Source organism: Fundulus heteroclitus, chromosome 10 (genome assembly GCF_011125445.2).
Source record: "Fundulus heteroclitus isolate FHET01 chromosome 10, MU-UCD_Fhet_4.1, whole genome shotgun sequence".
In the NCBI taxonomy this organism is placed as follows: Eukaryota; Metazoa; Chordata; class Actinopteri; order Cyprinodontiformes; family Fundulidae; genus Fundulus; species Fundulus heteroclitus.
Genome location: NC_046370.1, coordinates 5624797 through 5647383, shown reverse-complemented (window position 1 = coordinate 5647383; position 22587 = coordinate 5624797). Strand labels below are relative to the sequence as shown.

Sequence of the window (22587 nt, the reverse complement as noted above, 5' to 3'; positions counted from 1 at the left end):
AGCGCAGTGTCGGCCGGTGCGCCGGTATCGGTGCAACTCTACTTTGCATGCATTATTTTGTGTTGCTCTTTCGGATAAAAAACAAGAGGGATCATATTTCTCCTATTTTAGCTTCCCTTCATTGTCTTCCAGTTAAATCAATAATATAATTTAAAATTCTCCTTCTCACGTATAAAGCCCTTAATAATCAAGCTCCATCATATATCAGAGCTCTGATTACCCCGTATGTTCCTAACAGAGCACTTTGCTCTCAGACTGCAGGTCTGCTGGTGGTTCCTAGAGTCTCTAAAAGTAGAATGGGAGGCAGATCCTTTAGCTATCAGGCTCCTCTCCTGTGGAACCAACTCCCAGTTTTGGTCTGTGAGGCAGACACCCCGTCTACTTTTAAGACTAACTTTCCTTTTTGACAAAGCTTCTAGTTAGAGTGACTCATGTTACCCTGAGCTACCTCTATAGTTATGCTGCTATAGGCTTAGGCTACTGGAGGACATCAGGGTCTATTTCTCTTACTCTGCTGAATTCTCCTACTGTTCTCCAATCTGCATTGCTTGTAGTCATTTCAGCTTTTAACTTTTAGCTCTCTCTCTCTTTTTACTTCATAGTAAGTACACCTGGTCTGGCGTTCTGTTAACTGTGACATCATTCAGGGAAGACAGATCACCCGCTATTACCATCTAATGTAGAACAGATTACTGGATCAATGTGTGCTTCTGTGCTTTTTTGTCTCTCTTGTTGTGTCTCTGCTCTGTTTTCTGTAACCCCCAGTCGGTCATGGCAGATGACCGTTCATACTGAGCCCGGTTCTGCTGGAGGTTTTTCCTTCCCGTTAATAGGGAGTTTTTCTTTCTACTGTCGCTTCATGCATGCTCAGTATGAGGGATTGCTGCAAAGCCATCAACAATGCAGGCGACTGTCCACTGTGGCTCTACGCTCTTTCAGGAGGAGTGAATGCTGCCTGTCAAGACTTGATGCAATCATCTGAGTTCCCTTAGATAGGAAATTTATTTTTGACCAATCAGTATAATCTGACTGAATTTGACTTTGGAAAGTGCCTTGAGATGACATGTTTCACGAATTGGCGCTATATAAATAAAATTGAACTGAATTGAATCGTACAAGGTCCAGATTCTTGTTCAAACATCATTACACGTGAAAAACAAAAATCTTAACGTATCAATACTTTTGCAAGGCACTGTGTGGTTTGAGGTAGCAGAGCCTTTCCACTGATTCATGCGAGCAACACAGGCAGACATGCATGAGCCCTCGCAGACACAGGGGCTGTGTGTTGACTTAAGACTTAATGAATGGATGATTGAGGACTGCAAGGGCCGGGGGAAAGCAGCACCGTGGAAACAACCCCTCGTTCCCAGCGAAGCAGCATATAAGTTGAGTTTGAGACAGAAAAAAAAGGGGGGGGGGGGGAAAATGAGTTCTTCTCATAGACGGAGCTAATTTCTGTGTGCAGAGACAGAGAGAGAGAGAGCCTGGAGGGGCTTTAGGAAGCATTCGAAAGCACTAATAAAGCAAGTAGCATGTAGTTGAAAAGGACCCAAAGGGGGGAAAAGAGGGAAAGAGTGAAAGAGGAGCAGCTGTTGGAGGAGGAGAGAGAGACAAAGAAGGAGCAGGGGGGGGGGGGGGGGGCTGTCCTTGCTTGCTCTTCACTCTGAGGTCTGTGTGTGGGAGGAGGCAGTGGGAGAGCAGGAGCAAGAGGGGGAACCAGAAAAGAAAAGAGCAGTAAGCAAAAAAATGTTTGGCATGTAAAAGCACACATCTGACAGTCGTGTGTTCTGGATAGTTTTTTGGGGGGAGCAGCTTCCCTCCCTTCTTTTTTTTTTTTTTACCCACCTCTGTGTTTCACACCTTTTTGTGTTTTTTTTTTGTTGTTGTTGAGGGGACCATGCTGCAGGGGAGGACCGCTGCCTGGCTCTGCGCTCTCCTGCTGGGGCTGATGGGGCTCCCGGCGTCGGGCTCCGACTTCCAGCATCACCGCTACGAGGACATGGTGCGAGCCCTGCTGGCGGTGCAGAACGAGTGCCCCTACATCACCCGCCTCTACAGCATCGGGCTCAGCGTGGAGGGGCGCCACCTTTACGCGCTGGAGTTCAGTGACAACCCAGGGATCCACGAAGCTTGTGAGTGACACCTGGTTCATTGTTTGGCAGCGCAATGTGGAGGAGCGTTTAAAGCACAGACGCAAAAAAAAAAAAAAAAAAAGGTTGTAGTTAATCTGCGTTCAGTCAAGGTTGAAAAAGTGACATGGAAGAAGGTGGAAGAAGGAGCAGGTTTCAGAGCACATTCTGTTCATTTGCACTTTGTTTTTGTTTTTTTTGGTGTTGGGACTTAGCTGGCAGGAGGCTGAGCAGTCTGTGAGGATTCTGGGTTTTGGTCCCAAGGAGATAAAACACAAAAGCCTTCAGATTTGGCTTTTAAGAGCACAAAAAAAAAAAAAAAGACAGGAGCGCTTCCAAAGGACACCAGTGGAAATCAGACAAAAAAAAAGAAGAAAATGCACAAAGATTAGAGCCAACATCTGCGTTTCATCTGAGTTTTTCTGCCATCCAACCTCTGACAAATTGTGTGGTGCAATCCAAAACTGAGCAGATGACTAATAGGTTCACTTTGAGTCAACATGGGCTTAACCCTGAGCCTATACTCCTGCAAAATGTTTTGCTTGTTTAATCCTCCCCCCTCCCCAGCCTCCTTCCTTACACTCCCAATCAGCTCCTCTGTTTAGTTTGCTTATTGGCTGCAAATTGAAAACCATAACCTGATTGCAGCTCATATTTGTGTGGCTATATATGCCAACCAATTGTATTGCATGCCATTAAAAGTTATTTTTTTCTTCCATTCCCTCATCTGCCTAAGCAAGAATCTGGAAAAATAACCTGACGTCTGCAAAGAATGCTATTTTGGCCATGACTGAGCTTGCATTTTTTTATTTTTTTTACCCGCCGCCCCCCTTTTTCTGCTTCTGCACACGTAGGGGCTTCCTTCAGTAGAATAGGAGGATGTGTGCCTGCTCTGTTGCAAGGTGAAAAACAGGAACTGTACACTTCACGACGCGGGAGTGACCCGAGCTCTTGTCTAGGTCAACCTCCTTATACTCTTTTGGAAGTTGGGCTGGTTTGTTTTCCCGTGGTACTGTTAGTGGTTTCTGAACTCCCATCCAGTTGGCTTCATGCTAAAAAAAAAAAAGAAAAAAAAGGAGGTTAATTACAGATGCCAAGCTGCAATCTGTGAGCCTTGAACAATTAATGAAAAGCACTGATTAATTTGGAAGGATCTGCACCGTTTTCCTCCCAAAACCGTTCCTGCTTTCCTCTTTTAAACAACAGAAAGACCAGCAACTCAAATCCTGATTGTTGCCAGCGTTCGGTAGCTGGTCTGTTCTCTGGTTCCACTGAATTTGGGTCTGGGTTTCTCTCCACTTCAGGAATGATTAATGAAGCGACCCTTGGGAAAAGGGAAATCTATCCAGCGGACAAGGTTGTTTGGAATGGTTGCTAAAAGATACCAACGAGAGAACCAGATGACCGTCTCCGAAACAATCCAATCAGCTGCAATCCCTTCTTCGCTTTAGCTTCCCGGCTGTCAGAAACCCAAAATTGTCAATTTTTAAGAAAAAGTTGATGTTTTTCTCCCGTCAGGAGTTCATTTACTCAAGGGGTTTTGAAGCTGCAGCCTTGATTTATTAGAGTATAACGTCTGACTTGAAATCTTATTCAAAAAGTCCTTAACCGTCACTTTGGGCATCGACTGTGTACAGACGATGAAAGCATAACTCGCTGCCACATTTTTTGCAATAAGAACAAATGATTTATGATGGGACAGTTAAACAAGTCTGTGAGCTGCATTTTAATTTGCACTTAAGGACTTCAGACTTGGCTCGGACTCTGCGTCTGGGACTTGAGTCTCATAAACAATCTTTATCTCTGGCAATCAGTGTTGAAAGTGAGCTGGTGACTGTAGATCGTTTGAGTTAATAATTAAACCTGCGAGTTACCGTACCGGATGAAAATAACTCGGTGTCAGAAACTTTCTGCACAGAGCGTTGTACACTTCTCTGCTATGATGAGATATTCACTCATTCTAAACTGTTCTTTGCCCCCCCAAAGCAAAAAAGACCAGCTAACGTTTGCTGAACTTCAGTAGAACCCTTCATAGACATTAAAATGTTTCACCCCCAAAAGAAAGTCATGTTTTTAGAATCAGACTTTTATTGAATTTACAAACTAACATGATTTATTAAAGGGGACATATGCAATATTCATTTTTTATCCTTTAAATACATTTTGTTGCGTACTTGAAGTCTCTAGGAATGTAGAAAATTAAAATGTACTCTTAACAATTGCTGCGTAGATATCTTTATATTCTTTTTTGGTCATATTTGTCAAGCTGTTCAGTTTCCTCTGTTTTCTGTTACGTGTTCTCGAACAATTACATCACAATTCAGGGTTCTCACAGGGATTTTTTTTTGTCAGTTTAACGGTAAATATTGGTGGTAGTGGTGGTGGGGTTATTGTGCTGTTGCTTCAGTATTTTTTTATACCGCTACACAGAGGAGCGTTGCATGATTGGAGGAGGATGTTCACACCAAGAGAACCCCTTGATTGGGCTGTCCGTCAAGCTAATAACAGCTAGCGTTAGCTTATCCGTGTCGTACTGTTAGCTTAGCATGTTGCACCTTTCAGAATTTCTTCTCTGTCTGCCTGGGAAAGTTTCTCTGAACAACGCCTTTTTGTTAGCTTGTCTGTTCTGCACGTGTTAAGAGACTTTAAAACTTCTCGCAGCAGCTCGGTATTTGCGTCTGGTGTGAGGCTTCCAGGGAGGAGAGGGGAGTTTCTGTGCGTTGCTGCTGGAAGAAGTGCGACGAGTTGGGCAGCAAGGTCAGCAGGGGAAAACCCTGTAAAAAGGGAACCCAGATGTTAACCAAAGAGCCGTTACGCTAATTAAAAGTCAGTATAGCGGCCTAATGACAGCGTAATTTTGACAACTGACAGTGTAATGGCCCATCACACTGAAATGCAGCGGTGAGAACCCTGCAGTATTTGCTGCTGTCGTGGAGGTGTGGCATCCCAATTTAGTTAATCTGCCATTTTTACTTCTCGGAGTGATTTTGTAGTCTAAACTGAAGAATTGTGGAGCTACACGTTCTCATCCTTTCACTACACCGTCCTCGGCTATATTACGAAAAAGGCTGAATGCGGTTGGAGTGGAAGCTCCGGTAGATTTAAAGAGACAGCACCAAAACCAGTTGCTCTCACACGCGCCTTAGAACATTGGTTAAAAGGGGGGAAGTTGAGGTAAATTAACGAGGAATTCAGACCAAAGCATTGCAGTTCCACTTTATATAGACCAAAACTGAATGATTTCAATGTGAAAAAGGCAGAACTGAAAAGCATGACATGTTCCCTTTAAAATCTAAATAAATAACGTTAATGACCAAAAATTAGTAAAAATAGCCATTATAAATTAAGCAGTGTTATTGGCTCAAATTGCAGTGTTTCAGTTGAAAAAGTACCTTTTCATGACAAAATACTCTAAAATGTGCACTAGTCACAAGGATTTGAAGGCCAAGTTTAAACTGTTAAGTCTTCGTGAAGTTAAGCTTTTGAAAACATCAGTAAATCCTTGCTCATGCAGGGCGGTCTTTTTACTTGCTCGTCTCTCCCTTCATTTTTCCAATTCTTCCTGCAGTGGAGCCGGAGTTCAAGTACGTGGGCAACATGCACGGCAACGAGGTGCTCGGCCGTGAGCTCCTCATCAAGCTCTCGCAGTTTCTGTGCGAGGAGTACCGGGCCGGAAACCCGCGGATCACCAGGCTGATCCACGACACACGCATCCACATCCTGCCCTCCATGAACCCCGACGGCTACGAAGTGGCAGCCAGACAGGTAATGTAAACTCTGGTGTATGTGTGAGCTCTCTGCTTCCACGAACCAGAAGAAAAATCACAGACAGAGATCTCCCTAAGGGACCGCCCTTCGTCTGTTTTTCTAATCCAGGCATCTGCTACCTGCGTAGGGGAAAAAAAAACAACTTTTTGCCTGTTTTTGCCAAAAATGTCAAGGTTCCAGAGTGAAACTAAACACACGTATGTCGAATCAAAGCGCATCCCTCACACTCGGCGCACGGTTTGTTTGAATCCATGTGATAACCCGTTAAGCCATCTGTTTTTATTTCAAATGACTGTGTGTGTGTATAGGTGCCAGACAATGGCAGGTCATTTTTACCCCAGTGTTTGCTCGTGTCAGTAACTATCTGAGGAAACTCTTTTAGAGGTAATTGTGCGCTGAACCACAGATTGCACGCAACCCAATCTGACATAAACACATACACGTGTGTGCAATCTCTTTGAGACTAATTATACGTCCGGAAGCGCGCTGTAGCACATGGCAGGCAGCAGACCCTCTCTTTTAACAGATATAGGCATAACTGCACTATAATTTGCCACCTAACAGATGTTTGGATGCGGCAGCATCTGGACAAACGTGGTAAGATTTGTTTTCCAGCAACTTGGTTGGCATGGTATTGGTTCTGTTGTATCTATTTTTATTGTTTATGGGGCGGCAAAGGAAGAATAAAAGTTCATTTTTCATTAAAGAGTGGCTATAGATTTATGCATAAAGGTCAGACGTTAGTTTAGTTGTTTTATCTCTTTAGCACAGGAGGCTCAAACTCTATTCCTCTAGAGCCAGGGTTCGTGAGATGAGATCAAGTGTTAGAGAATATCCTAGTTTTAATATAGCAAATGTTTACCATTAATCGCGGAAAATTAGACTTTTTTTTTCGAACATTTATGACTTTTTGTCATCAGAGAACATCTAAGTTTTTTCTCGCAAATACATATGAAATTATGTAGGATAAATATGTGAAATTAATTTTAAAATATCTGAGTTTTTGTGGAATTTACTCCTCTTTGGCCAATGATTTATTTACTTTAATCTACGATGGCTCTAATGTGATTTTTTGTGTGTGGAAATGATTCAATTCAATTCAATTCAATTCAATTCAATTCAATTCAATTTTATTTATATAGCGCCAAATCATGAAACACGTCATCTCAAGGCACTTTACAAAGTCAAGTTCAATCATATTATACAGATTGGGTCAGATTATACAGATTGGTCAAAAATGTCCTATATAAGGAAACCAGTTGATTGCATCAAAGTCCCGACAAGCAGCATTCACTCCTGGGGAACCGTAGAGCCACAGGGAGAGTCATCTGCATTGTACATGGCTTTGCTGCAATCCCTCATACTGAGCAAGCATGAAGCGACAGTGGGAAGAAAAACCACCCATTAACGGGAAGGAAAAACCTCCGGCAGAACCGGGCTCAGTATGAACGGTCATCTGCCTCGACCGACTGGGGTTACAGAAGACAGAACAGAGACACAACAAGAGAAACAAAAAAGCACAGAAATTATTATGATAATAAAGCCATAATATTAGGTGTACAAGAAAGAATAGCATTGCGAAAATAAAGTCAAAACATTACGAAGATAAAGTCATGATATTACCAGAACAAAGTTGTGATATGAGAGTAAAGTTGTAATATTATGAGAATAAAGTCGGAAATATACAAGATAAAATCACACAACTGTTTCAAAGTCCTGATACTACTAATAATTTGATGCTGATGTTCTAACAAGATTTTGCGTTTTTTATATTTCTAAAACCGATACCAAAATATTATTTTACAATATGCTCAACATTCCTATTTTAACACAGGTGGACGACTGTGCTTTGTTACATTAGTGCTCCTAAAATTATGCCCAAAGGTGGCTCACCAGTCTGCCACTGTTGTTTTGGGGGACGATTTACACTTTCCTGTCCTATATATTAAAAAATACGAGTTTAATTATTTGATTAAGAAACCACATTGCTAGTTGAGCAAGTAAAAATACAATATGCGAGTACATTTGACTTGACGATTTTAGTTAACTTGTGAATAGGTTTGGACACCACCAGTTTAGGCTAGTACCAACAATAACACGCCAAACCGTCCCTCAGAAGGTGAATTTGTGTCTGTGGGTCTACAGGGTCCTGAACTGAACGGATATCTGGTGGGTCGAGGGAACGCCAGAGAGATTGATTTGAACCGAAACTTTCCGGACCTGAATGCGCTCATGTACTACTACGAGAAAACCAATGGGAGAAACCACCACCTTCCTCTGCCAGACAACTGGGAACATCAGGTCAGTGTTCCTGGAGCCATCCGGATAATAACCTGTTTATGTACACATATAGCTGAAACCACATATTTACATACAGCGTACTAAAACACACTGCCTGACATGAAATCAGGCTAAACTGTTCTCACTCAGCTAGAATGACCAAAGCTATTATTATTTGCTATATCCCAGAAAGAAAAGAACTTTCTTTGAAGTAAAAACTTTGCATATATTCCCTCAGTATTTGGTAGAATTGCCTTTAAACTGTGTGACTTTTTACAGTATCCCTCCAGAAGCTATAGTTTGCCATCCTTTTTCAGCTCAGCCCACAGATTTTCTGCAACATAACTTTGATTATAACGGAACAAGGGGAACATTTGGTGTCAAATAACATTGACTTTGTTATTTTTAATCCAGTTCATAGCAAATTTTGGTGGTATTGTGCATTTTGAACAACTTCCTCACTGCAAAAAACGGATCTAAAAATAAGAAAAATTTTCTTAAAATTTGTGTTTTTGTCCTAGATTTGAGCAGGTAAACAAGATTATCTGCCAATGGAATGAGTGTTTTCACCCCTAAAATAAGATAAACCTAAAATTAGATATACTGCACTTAAATTAAGATGATGGAGATGAATTGTTCTTATTTCAAGTGCAAAAATATTATTCCAATGGCAGATCATCTTATTTACCTGCTCAAATCAATAACAGATGCACTCATTTCAAGAAAATATTATTTATTTTTAGTTCCGTTTTTGCAGTGCTGGCTGACATCTTAAAATTATACTTCAGTAAATGTCTTCGCAGAGTGGGCTTTCAGCTCAGTCCTTGTTTCACTGTGGATAATGACGCTCTCTTACCAGCTTCTGCCAACATCAAAAAAAAAAAAAGAACAAAAAGGTCTTTTGTTTTTAATCTGGGATCGATTTCCACATTTGAACCCATTTCCTTCCTGAACCTTATAGTGGCAGGACATTCCCATGGTGTTTATTCTTGCATAGGAGGAGGAGGTCCACAATTATCTTCCTGGTATCTTATATAAAAAATGTTTTTCCAATGGTTACGCGCAAAGAAGTAGTGCGTTGGAGGGGTTAGCTTTAAAATCCACACACAGCTGTGGATTTAATCATCTCGGATGTTGTGAACAAACCTATCAGAAGATTTACAAAGAGCCTTTATTTGGGCTTTCCCAAATTGTTTAGGCGCACAGTAATCTTTGTGAGTGTAAAGCTCTGGAAAGGTTTAGCCAGACGTCATTTATATATATATATATATATATATATATATATATATATATATATATATATATATATATATATATATATATATATATATATATATATATATATATATATATATAGTTTCAACTGCATGCATGCCTTAAGTTGTTAAGAGAAATGTTTACTGAAACGAAAGCAAATACGGAGTGGAGTTCACATGCAGGTGAGAAAAAAAGGAGGACTGACAGAAACTGAACGGGTTTGTGCCGCATAAAGAGCAACTGTAGCAATGGTGGGGTATTTGGCATTCCCTTTGCTGATCAAATTGCTCTAATAACTGAGCTTTGGCAGAATGAAATGAAACAGTTGATAATTATAAGCAGGCTGTGGGGAATACTAGACAGGCTGTTGCACTGCAAAAACTGTACTAAAAATAAGCAAGATTTTCTTAAAATCAGTATGTTTTTTCCTTGATTTGAGCAGGTAAATAAGATTATCTGCCAATGGAATAAGATTTTTGCACCTAAAATAGGAACCACACATCTCCGTCATCTTATTTCAAGTGTAATTAATCTAATTATCTTATTTTAGGGGTCAAAATACTCATTCCATTGGCAGATCATCTTATTTACCTGCTCAAATCAAGGACAAATACATACATTTCAAGAAAATTTTACTTATTTTTAGTTCTCTTTTTGTAGTGTGTGTAGGCCGTCTTGACGCTGTGAAGTTAAGTTCCTCTGAGCGGCTGTGTTTGCAAATCTTACTATAGAAGCTGGATGTCCTGAGAATTGCTTTTTTAAGAATATAAATAATCTAGATCAATGTTGTTTTCATGTATTCCTTTCAGGTTTTTACTTGAAAACAATCTCAAAACATGGCTCGCAAGAGTTAAGACGCAAGTAGAAGAAAGCACATCTGATGTTCTCCGTAAACTTTAAGTAGTTTTCTTTCCCCAGATGCCGTTATTTCGTGGACATTTTTAGAAGCAATGAACACCAGCTGCAGGCTTGTGAATATTATCCTTAAAGTCTCTTTGAGGGTATAAACTGAGGCTTGACTTTTCAGAGTAAATACCGGCGTTCAGGTTCGCTTTGCAAGACACGTGGCTTTGTTCCAGGTGATCGAATGGCCTCTGTAGCTTCAGGGCGCCCGAGCGTGAAATGAACAGTAGAGGGATTTATAAAAGCATGTGCTGTCAAAGTATTGCAAGCGGTCTGCCAAAAAGCACGTTCCTAGTATTAAGGTCAGGTCCTTGGGGGAGTCTCAACTTCTCTTCTTGAATGCATGAAGAAAAAAAGCTGCTGTTCATGGTTAACTCCTTGAGGTTTTTCCCCCCCAACCGGAGGTAGATAGCGTAGCCCCGTGAGTTTGCATTTGCAATGGATCAGCATCGTATCAAAAACACAAAAATTTCCATCGGTCTGTTATGCAAAGTTAAAAAGTGGACGCCGTGGTGTTTGTTTCTACTTTGAATGAAACAACTCAACAAAAACTTCTTTTAATATTGAAATAGTGACACTAAGTCACTGAAATTGAAATGCAAAGCAGATGCCCATAACAATGCATGACTTTTGCAGCGACCAAGCCTGTTTACTTGTGTTACTGTTATGCAGATTTCAAACCAGTGGAGAAACAAAAGGACACATCTTGCGTCCATTAGGGAGGAGGATAATTAGCCGCAGAGCCAATTACTCGATCATATAACCCAACCTGGCATCAACAGACATAAAAACAGGCCTCAGGCTAGAAGCTGTCAGTGGATTTTCACTTTAATTCTAAACATTTTACAAAAGTAGGAAAGAATATAAATTATAAAAGGATTGTTGGTGCAAATGTAGGTATGTTCACAAGGTTTAGATGTTTTTAGTGCTTAGATTAAATGTTATTTCTGACTCTTGCTTCATTGATTTAAGAGACTGGTTTCCCCTTTCTAATCGTTTAACCAGTTTAAGCAGAAAGGCTGCAACCTTGGTCAAACTTCTTTAACATCTGTTACTCTCAAGCGAACATAATCAGTTTAACTCTTCCTTAAATTTTTCACCTCCATGTTTTTCATCAAAAACTTGCTGGGAAAAGCTAAAACTGACTGAAACTTTGCGTTTTTTCTATTCAGCGGCCGCTGTTTCACCCAGACAGCTGCCTCTTGGCGGAGAGACACAACCGTGCCACAGTTATCGCCGTGTTATTCATGCTGGTCAGGCAAACATTTACTGACAACGTGAAGCCACAAGCCCTGCGTTAGCCTCTAGGCTAAGCAACGGCTCATGCTGTCATTTAGCCTATGGATGATATTTCATCCAGAGGAAGGACTGCCGTGTAAAAAATGTCTCACTGTTCTTCCTCCAGAAAGGAGGAAATTACATAATCTTTAGTAAAAAACTTGCATCAAAAGAAATTTTAAAGTCCGTATCATTGTTAATTAACTGATGGAATGATCTGTAAGGTCTGTGGTTTACGGTTCAATATTAAAAAAACAAAACAACAACAACCCAATTTGGAGAAATCCTCACTATGGGAAGAAGACTAACAGTAAAAAAAATCACTGAGGGATCCATCGGGTGTGAACTGAGCCGTGAATATTTTGTATTGTACTGTGACTTCCCCAAATCCATGGTCCAGCCCTTTGTTGACAGCTTCTACTTCAGAGGATGCACCCATGTAACTACTACTACTACTACTACTACTACTACTATTACTAATAAGAATAAGAATAATAATTCAATTTTATTTATATAGCACCAATTTATGATACAAGTCATCTAAAGGTACTTTACACAGTCAAATTCAATCAGATTATACAGATTGGTCAGAAAGTTCCCTATATAAGGAAACCAATCAGGTTGCATCAATTCTTGACAAGCAGCATTCACTCCTCCTGAAAGAGCGTAGAGCCACAGTGGACAGTCGTTCATACTGAGCATCATTAATAATAATAATAATAATAATAATAATAATAATAATAATAATAATAATAATAATAATAATAATAATAATAGCTGACTTTATTGTCTTTGCAAAATACCTTGCAAGTGAATGTGTCTCTGCATATAACCCATCCCTTTTAGGGAGCAGAGGGGCTGCCACTGTGCAGCACCCCCGGGGAGCATTCTGGGGCTGAAAGTCTTGCCTCTGGGACCCAGATTGGCCATGTGTAGGATTCAAACCTGGGAAGTGCCCTGCTCTGACCATAATACCACCACTCCCCCATTAACTAAAGGTTCACAGATGCGTTTCAGCCCTGCTGCTTGGTGACATCTGCTGCATCGAAGGTCAGTCGGCGCTGGTCGGCAGACTGCGTTCATTGCTGCACATCCTGTTCCCAAGGAGAGGCGTTACGACTCGCCTTCAAACATTTTTATCACTGATAAAGCAAATCGAAGTGAGACGTTGAGCTTATAATCCTTGCAGAAGTTGAAACTGTTGACTTACATTCCATAAAAAGTCAAACTCATGTTACTGTCATTTGCACATGTTCGCCCTTTCTCCAGAGGCTTCTATCCTGGAGGCTTTTTTAAAAGCATGTTTCATTTTTAATGGATTCATTTCTGTTTCCAAATGCTTACTCTGTCGCGTTCTGTTCTGTCCTGTTACGTTTTGGTTCTGCTGCATTTTTAGCCAGTTGTTTTCGTTACAAGGATGCAAAAACATCTTCTCATTTTGTCTCGAGCCAACCCCAGTGTTCAGCGTGTTTTATTGGGACTTTATGAGATAGACCAACGCAAAGCAGCGTATGATTGTGAATTGGAAGGAAAACAATACATCTTTCTGGATTAAATAAAGCCAAAGCCATTTCTTAATTTGCTATATAATTCTTTATACCTTTGCGTCATAGTTGTGAGGTCATTGCTATGCATCTACAGGTTAGAAAGCTATAAAAAAATAAGGAAAAGCTGCTGAATAACAAGAGTCCAAACCCTTGTAAAAACATCTGAAAACTATTTCCTTTTTTCCCCAATTTGCTTTTGAGCAACTTCCTTGTTTACAGCAAAAAAATAAATAAAAAGGGTCTAAATTTCTGGTTGTAAAGTTTATATGGACCATTTTGCAAGGTGGAAGTGCTGTCAAATACATGTTTTCACTTTGTATTTGCACTTGATCACACTCCATATCATGATCTAATCCTTTCTTTCCAAATCTAACCCTGACTGTTGTTCATAGGTCGAACCTGAAACTCAGGCGGTTATAAAATGGATGCAAAACTACAATTTCGTCTTGTCGGCCAATCTCCACGGAGGCGCAGTGGTGGCCAATTACCCCTTCGACAAATCAAGAGACCCTCGCATTCGAGGGAGGACCACGTACGCAGCCACCGCGGATGACAAAATCTTCAGGCAGGTGTGCAGCCGGTTCAAAGTTGCTTCCAGATGTTGCACATCTGACCTGATTTCATTGCTGTGTGTTTGCGTATTTGTGTAAGCATCTGAATGACTGGGAGCGCTGGCGTTTGTGTGTGATGACAGTTGGCGAGGACCTACTCGTACGCTCATAGCTGGATGCACAAAGGCTGGAACTGTGGAGACTTCTTCAACGAAGGGATCACCAATGGAGCCAGCTGGTATTCTCTATCCAAAGGTAACCAAACCCTCGGTCCTGGCATGACTACATCCTATTCTTACACTCAACTTGGAAATATACGCCCTCCTGGGTTTAGGAGTGTTTACCAAATAAGTGCTTTTTTATTGCAGAACTTCTCAAATGTTTTCTGTTGCACAGGGGCTGCAAGTTCTTGCTTAACAAGAATTTGGTGAAATAACTTTTAGCCCGACTCGTACCTGCAGTCCACTTTTAAATAGCTATGAACCTCATATGGCGAAAATAATACCAAGCCATTAATATTAAAGACAAACTACAGTTACTTTTTTGAATTTATTAATAGTATTCATCATACTACTGACTGCAGGTACAGACCAAACAGCAGGGGGTGCTGTTGTCACATTTAGGACAAAAAAGACAACGCTCTACTTTTTCTCTGGTTTTCCCTCGTTAAAAACAAAAAAATAAAGCTTATTTGAAAGACTTAAGTCTCAAATTTGTTTTCCTAAAATATTTGTAGAGCACTGCAGTGAAAAAAATGATTAGCATGAAACAAACGATGATACGTAAAAGAGGCTGAGTGACATACTATCACTTTAGGAATTCCTACGCCAGTAGCCCTCTCTTGCATGAAAAGGTTTTTTGATTAAATTAACGCACTCTGCTGGGTTATGATCTTTTATTTCTGTGTTTTACTCTTTGATTTTGCTGCGATTGTTGGTAAACAAGACCACGCGACTGGAGGTACAATATTGTGAGCAAAAAGTCAACAAGGAGAGGCAATGGAGCCTATATATATATATATATATATATATATATATATATATATATATATATATATATATATATATATATATATATATATATAAACCCTGCATGGGATGTACCACCGACAGATAGCTGAAGTGGCTGATATGACCAAATCCTACCAATGTCTAGAGAGGGCTGGACTGAAGGACAACACTGAAGCAGTGATCATGGCAGCACAGGAGCAGGCCTTGAGCACCAGAGCAATAAAAGCCCAGATCTACCATACCAGGCAAGATGCCAGGTGCAGGCTCTCCAGAAACCCTCGCCCCAGAAACCCTCCAGCATCTCACATAGGGGTGTAAGATACTAGCAGGGAAGGAATACATGGAATGCCATAACCAAGTGGCTGGTAGAGTGTACAGAAACATCTGTTCAGAATACCAACTGGAGACCCCCAAGTGAAAATGGGAGTCATCTCCCAAGGTGGTGGAGAATGACAGAGCTAAGATCCTGTGAGACTTCCAGATACAAACAGACAAAGAGGTAATGGCCAACCAACCGGACATTGTGATCATTGATAGTTAGCAGAGGACAGCCGTTGTGATCGATGTGGCCATCAGGATAAAAGAGCAGGAGAAGCTGGAGAAATACCAAGGGCTCAGGGAGGAACTAGAAAGAGTCTGGAAGGTGAAAACAACAGGGGTGCCTGTGGTCATCGGAGCACTCGAAGCAGTAAATTTGGAGTAGCGGCTCCAACAGATTCCTGGAGGAACATCAGACATCTCAGTCCAGAAGAGCGCGATCTTAGCAGCAACTCAGATTGTAAGAAGAACCCTCAAGCTCCCAGGCCTCTGGTAGAGGAACGGAGCTTGAGAGATGAAGAACCACCCACCTGCTCAGGAGTACAAGGGGTGGGTGAGAGAATCTTTAAAAACAACATAATTGTGTCATTGTAAAGTGTTATAATGACGCTATGATGATGTGGGGAAACAGTGGCTCAAGGAGCAAGGGAGTTCTTCCTGTAACCGGTGGATTGCCGGTTCAAAGCGCATCACCCGCTTTCTCTGCTGGCGGTGGTCAATATAGCCCTGCTTCTGTTGTTGAATTTGGGTAAAGCACTGTACCATTTTTTTTTTTTTTACCAATTATAATGAATAAATACAATCATAAGTATATGTTCATTCTGTTCTGTGGAAGACAGGATGCTAGTAGATCTGGTTTGCACTGTGAATCAGTTGGTACAATTCCACGCAGCACATGAATAAGACATCTTCTCCGAAGCGCTCCACTAGGCCACTTCCAATATGGCGGTGATGTGCATATGTCTGTGATGGAGCCGAGCAAGTCAGCAACACGAAAAGAAAGTGGTGAAGTAACCCTAATCCTGTAACCACGCTGAGCTGTCACTTTACTGCAAGGCATTGCAGGATGGTCTGCTGACTTTTACAGTAACTGCGTCAATTGTCGTCATCTTGCTTTCTGATAATTTCACGGTATTGTCGGCAGATGGCACAACAATGTTTAGGTCTGCTGATCCCGCCCGCTGCAATGTTCTTTGCAGGCTCAAAAAGGACCAAATAAACACTACCAGGACAAACATTTCGTGTGTATTGTCTTATTTGAAGATGAATATATGCTTTTTTTTCTTCGTATTATCTTTTTATTGTCAAAGTACAAGACTGAAGTACATGGTCAGAAACCCCTATGCAGCCAGTGTAATCAATTTTACTGCTGTACACAAGTACAGACTGGGCAGAAAAAAGATTATTCTAGACATAGCCTTAAATCCTGCAATAAAATTAGGCTTTTCTCTGATTTTTCTTTCAATACCAGGAGAGAAAATAGGTAAAGCTAGCGCTAGGCGTTAGGTAATGTTGTAAAGCTGTGTTTGATTTGCTTCAGAAGTTGGAACGTAGCAGCAGATTTGAGCACCGTTTTAGTTAAAAGTCCCAAAAACACTGAGGTTTGCTAATGGTTGCCACACCAACTAATATTATCATTGCAATCCCAGGGAGCAATAGAGCTGCTTTCAACATCGAAGCTGTGTTCAGAGCTCATTTAGACATGATTAATCACTTTGAAGCACTGATTTCAACCTTTATACTTTTCTCATGTAAACCAAGGAAAACCGTTTTGTTTAAATCTGGTCTGGAATATTCAAAGATCAATGCAAAAACTGTCAGTATGTTCAATTTCAACTTGTTTCTAGTTGTTATATTTGGTAGTAATGTCTAAGTGCATTTGTATTTTTTCTATTCAGAAAGAGATATTTACATATTTGGAAACGACCATTTTAATCTGAAGTGCCGATAAATAATCGAGCTGATGCCGCCAGATGCTTCAAGGTCAGAGATTGTTCGAGTTTCCTGCCCTAAGAAAAATATCAGTCGTGCAGAAACAATCGTGATGCATACTTCCCCAGAAGAAGACTTTTTTTTTTTTTTTGGCCAAAGATTCAGATAAAACTTCAAATGTTCATCAGACTGTGAGGGCAAGTGTTTTGGTTTCTGCTCAGTTGATCCGTAGCCGCGACGGTACCCACCCCTTTGATGTTGGAAGTTGTGGTCTTGGCCGTCTGGTGTTTCTTTTGGGAAGGAGAAGCTGCTTTTCGGTTGAGTCAGGCAAGCTTTTGAATCGGATAAAACCAGCCGCGGTCTCATTTAGCAGCACTATGTTATGTTTATTTTGACAAGTCATCTTGCTCCAAGTGTTGTGTCACGGTCTGTGAGGTTACGTTCGAGCCGTCCTCTTCCAGCTTTGGGCCCTCGAAGGCGTGAGCTTCGTCAAAGGCATCAAAAGGGACGAGAAGTTTTTATCCAAAACTTGGAATAAAAACATTTAAAACTAATATTGCTAATAGATACAGTATTTGCCCCCTCTTGCAGACGTCTTTTGTTTTTGCTCTTTTGCTTCAGATTGTAACACGAAGGTTAAAATCAGACAAAGATTACCTGAATAAGTACAAAATGTAGTTTTCAAAAAATAACTTCATTTATTAAGGGGGAAAAAAAAGCCATCCAAGCCTACCTGGTTTTATTTACAAAAAGTATTGCCCCATAAACCTGTTAACTGTCTTTGCCTCGCTTGGCAACAACCACTGGCATCAAAGACGAGGGAAATTTATTTATATAGCACAATTCAGTACAGAGACAATGCAAAGTGCTTTACATGATTAAAATATAGCAAAATAAAACAGAATATAAGCAAGTAGGAATAAAATGTAGAAACAAAATAGAACATTAAAAACAGTTGGACTAAAAAAGTTGAACTAATGATGTTTCATTAGAACAGTTTAACTAGAACAGTCAAAGGCAATCCTAAACAAATGTGTTTTTAATCTTTATTTAAAAGAACTCAGGCTTTCCGCACTTTTACAGTTTTCTGGAAGTCGTCTCTAATAAATATGAAAGGGTCTTATTGACCCACTCAGTTTTTGACCCACTCTTCTCAGCAGATTTGTTTCACTTTATCTACCTTGGAGGGTTTTTAGGCACAAATAGCCACAGCATCTCAATCTCAAGTACACACTTTAACTAGGCCTATCCAAAACCACCATTTTCTTGAGACATTTAGAGGTGGGCTTGTTTGTTGGTTTGGATCATTGTCCTGCTGAAAAACCAAAGTGTTCTTGAACCTGAGGCACTAACGGCTGGATATTCTCCATCAGTTACGTTAAGTTGTCCATCACACTCCCTCCACCATGCTTGACTGGCAGTACGATGTTATTTTTCTGAAATCTGTTAGTTTTAGACCACATGTAGTGGGATGCACACCTTTTAAAAAGTATAATTTTTGTCCAGTCTCCTTAATTACTGCTGAATCATAACTACTGACCTTGCGTCAGGAGGAAAGGGACTGGTCTTAAACCTTATTGCCTTGTTGTTTGTAACTTCTTAAATTGCGAAATCTTCTAAAATCTAACAGCTTTTTAATTAATTAATTTTTTATTCTTGATTGTTTTAGGCATGCAGGATTTCAACTACCTGTACACCAACTGCTTTGAGATCACTCTGGAGCTGAGCTGTGACAAGTTTCCCTCGGAGTCGGCGCTGCCCAGAGAATGGCTCGGCAACCGAGAAGCACTGGTTTCGTACCTGGAACAGGTCAGAATTTGTTCCAGTTGCAGAGAAATGTGTCTATCAGTAATTTTTGTTGTTTGATTTTAAATAAAATGTGTTCTTAATTTACTGTGATGAAAAATAAATGAACAGGGAGTCACAAATCACAAAGAGAACGAATTGTTTTCTATTGTGATCAAACAAACCGCAGTCTGTGGAAAATGTGTTGTCTTGGAAAATTTGTCCAAAATGTAGTTTGTGACCCTGCATGACTTTATTCTAATGCAGCATTATGGTTAACACTGTGATGCCATGATGTCTGTCTCCAGGTGCATCATGGGATAAAAGGGATGGTATATGACGAGAACAACAACCCGATCAGTAAAGCTGAGATCTCTGTAGCTGGCATTAACCATGACGTGACAACCGGTATGGCAACTCTTTCCTATGTGATTGTTTTTTTCATAGCAACCTACTGGAAACTGATTTATTTTTGTGTGAAATGTGGTAATGCTCTAAACAGCATTCCAAAAAAAGTAAAACAAAAAAACAACTGGACTTTTTTCAGAAGTTTGAAGATGTTTTGCTTCCCATCCAGAAAGCTTTCTCAGTTCAAAATGTCTGGAGTAGTGTGGAGTTCCAAGCTTTATGGTATTGCCCAACAAAGTCCTTGCGTACACAAACACTGAACAGTGTTTGTGTACGCACATACATATGTCTGGGCTATGTATGCAAGTATAGTTATTGTAGCTATTATTCTAGGAGTTATTTGTGTGATCTTTTCTTTCAACATGCTGAACAGATGTGATCGTTTTATTAACATAAAGCAACCTGATCTTCATAATTCAGGTAGTTACAGGAGCCCGAAGTTACAGTAAAAGACTTACATGGAGTCAACTGTTTGGTGCCAAAACCAGACCTCTGAATAGTTTCTGTTGCTGGGGGAGGGTACTATATAACTGACTGTAGGAGAAACCGATGTGTTCAACTATTTTTTAAGATGAAAACAAGTGCAGCCAGTTTCTAGCTTGAAAGGAACAGGTCCCCCTCTGCTGGTCAAAGATAGAACTGCACTTAAAAGAGAAGTCCAGGCTAAAACGCTGCTGGCTAGAGGTTTACTACACATGAATGTCAAAATAACTTTGGACTTTGGTGCACATATGGGGTTTCTTTAATCTACACATGGTCAAAGTTCACTCTATCAATGATATTTGGTGAACAGTCCTTAAGGCTCATTTTTGGACCTGGCAGAACTGATAGAGTCAATCTAAGCCAGCCAGTTTTATTGCACAGTCCTGGCTTTCAAACATAGCAAATACATTTCTGGTATATTTGAATCCGGGCAATCCCAGAAGCTTAATATTGCCATTCCAGAGCCAGGTGTGTGTTTGGGATCGTTGTTCTGTTGGATCAAATGTGTTCAAATTCAACCACCTGATCTGGACTTTCACCCTCACACGAGAGGAAATTATTTTAAACATTCTGGAATAATTAAAGGAACGAGCAGGTCTTAAACCTGCTGTGAACTGGAAACTGCTTGAAGACTGGTGTAACTGTCCAAAGTGAAGCCAGTTTTATATCCAACATGGACTGAGATTACAGACTAAATCGATCTTCAGACTCAAACTAAATGTACAGCCACCCATCTGGGCAAAGCAAATGTCTTTCGGAGACAGCTTCGAGACAGCTATTTGCTAACAGGAAGTCAAAATAAGGATTTATCATATAAGAACAAGTTATGCACCATGCTATGGAGCTGCCAGTGTTGCTACGGCAAAACAATAGAAAAAACAGGCTAATGGCCCCTCGCCTCGATTCCGTTGAAAATCTTTAGACTATGCTTCAAAGAGTCAGAAAACACGTTAATTTAAATAAAGACGGGTTTTCAAATGTCCAGATTTACGCCTGAAGCTATTTGGTTGCAACAGAAAGAAGGACGTTTCTATCCAAATTGGTGGGGGGTATTTAGTCAACAATAGCGGTGGCGGTATAAGTTAAAGCCTTCATGTATAATTTTGACCCTGTTTGGATAAGATCCTAAATTAATTAATTAATAAATTCAAAGCGTGCAGCTAAGTTACCTTTTAGGGATTTGTTGTATTATCAAACCTCCCTGTCCATGATGGGTGTATGTAAACTTCTGACTGCGGCTATATGTGTGTATTATGGTCGGCACAGACTACATAATTCTTGCTTTGTAGTTTAGCCCAATTCTGAAGCAATTTGGTGGCATTTTATGTGTTGCTAAAATAAAACAATATTGATTTTTTTGTTGTTGATTATCTTAGATATCAGCTTTTATCCCTATTCCAGTAGACCTTACCTTGTTATTAATTGTTACTGGGATTATGAGCATTTCCCTATTATGTGTCTGAAGCTGGTTTTTGGCCCATGTCTGATTTTTGAGACCACGTGTTTACAGTCAATTGAATTCAAATTTATTTATATTGTGCCAATTCACAACAAGTCTTCTCAAGGCACTTAATAAAGTCAAATTCAATCAAATCCTCCAGACAGATTGGTCAGATGATCTGTCTCCCCTGGTTGGTGTCACAGCTAACAGAACGGCAGACCAGATGTACCTACTATGAAGAGAAAAAAGACAAAGAAAACAAAAAGTTAAAAGTTGAAATGACAACAAGCAATGCAAATTGGACAACAGTAGGACTTAGTAGAGTGAGAGAAATAGACCCTGATGTCCTCCAGTAGCCTAAGCCTATAGCAGTATAACTATAGAGGTAGCTTAGGGTAACATGAGCCTCTCTAACTATAAGCTTTATCAAAAAGGAAAGTTTTAAGATTAGTCTTAAAAGTAGACAGGGTGTCTGCCTCACGGACCAAAACTGGGAGTTGGTTCCACAGGAGAGGAGCCTGATAGCTAAAGGATCTGCCTCCCATTCTACTTTTAGAGACTCTAGGAACCACCAGCAGACCTGCAGTCTGAGAGCGAAGTGCTCTGTTAGGAACATACGGGGTAATCAGAGCTCTGATATAAGATGGAGCTTGATTATTATGGTCTTTTATACGTGAGAAGAAGAATTTTAAATTCTATTCTTGATTTAACAGGAAGCCAATGAAGGGAAGCTAAAATAGGAGAAATACGATCCCTCTTGTTGAGTCCTGAACATTATATCTGTAAATGACGATGAAACCAACCTATACTGTGTCGTGGGTTCCTCCAGGTGTGGACGGCGACTATTTTAGGCTTCTGCTGCCAGGCACATACACGGTGAAAGCCTCCGCTCCAGGCTACCTCCCTTCGTCCAACACAGTGACGGTGGGACCAGCTGAGGCTATCCAGGTGAGTCCCCAGGTCCAAACATTAAAGAAGTGATAAAGTGGACCAAGTTAACCATTAGAGAGATGTCTAACATACTGACGTTTCCGATATTTGTTTCCTGGCAGCTTCATTTCTACTTAAAAAAGGCTCCAAAACAAAACCTAAAAGGGAAACACCATCATGGCAAGAAGAACATCTCTGCCAACAAGGCCTCAATGAAGCTTGGTCCAAGATGAAACTAGCACAAAAACTCAAACAACACCCAGAAGATAAGAGAAGCTCCCACTTGGAACATACCCCAGCATATTAATTATGTAAATGATATGTGTTCATGATATATCTTTGTATTCTTAGGGTAAGTCTGTAATAAAAACGTTTTGTTTTTGGCTGATGGTGATAAATTGTTGCATCTGTATGAAAGAATTGTTCCGAGCCCGGTGTATTTATGCTACAGTGTTGATATGTATGAAAACAACAGTTTGTGTAAAAAAAACTAGTTTTTTTGTTGTTGTTTTCAATACGTGAAATTTGATGAGAATTGTAAAAGAAATTAAAAGAATGTTTTTACGA

The 22587-nt window shown here is 40.3% G+C and overlaps 1 protein-coding gene across 3 annotated transcripts; it reads left to right on the top strand.

Annotated features, from left to right (window-relative positions):
- The first annotated feature begins 1642 nt into the window (after nucleotides 1–1642).
- On the top strand, nucleotides 1643–22587 carry cpn1 (carboxypeptidase N, polypeptide 1). 3 transcript variants are annotated; one of them, XM_021312056.2, is made up of 10 exons: nucleotides 1643–1734; nucleotides 1892–2132; nucleotides 5698–5894; nucleotides 8043–8198; nucleotides 13555–13731; nucleotides 13857–13968; nucleotides 18643–18782; nucleotides 19067–19166; nucleotides 21920–22038; nucleotides 22143–22587. In XM_021312056.2, exons 2-10 carry the CDS (start codon nucleotides 1898–1900, stop codon nucleotides 22251–22253), a joined length of 1347 nt encoding a protein of 448 aa, XP_021167731.2. In that variant the 5' UTR covers nucleotides 1643–1734; nucleotides 1892–1897; the 3' UTR covers nucleotides 22254–22587. The 3 variants fall into 3 exon arrangements, with proteins under 3 accessions (XP_021167731.2, XP_021167728.2, XP_012710560.2); XM_021312053.2 differs by having other exon boundaries at nucleotides 1887–2132; XM_012855106.3 differs by having other exon boundaries at nucleotides 1884–2132.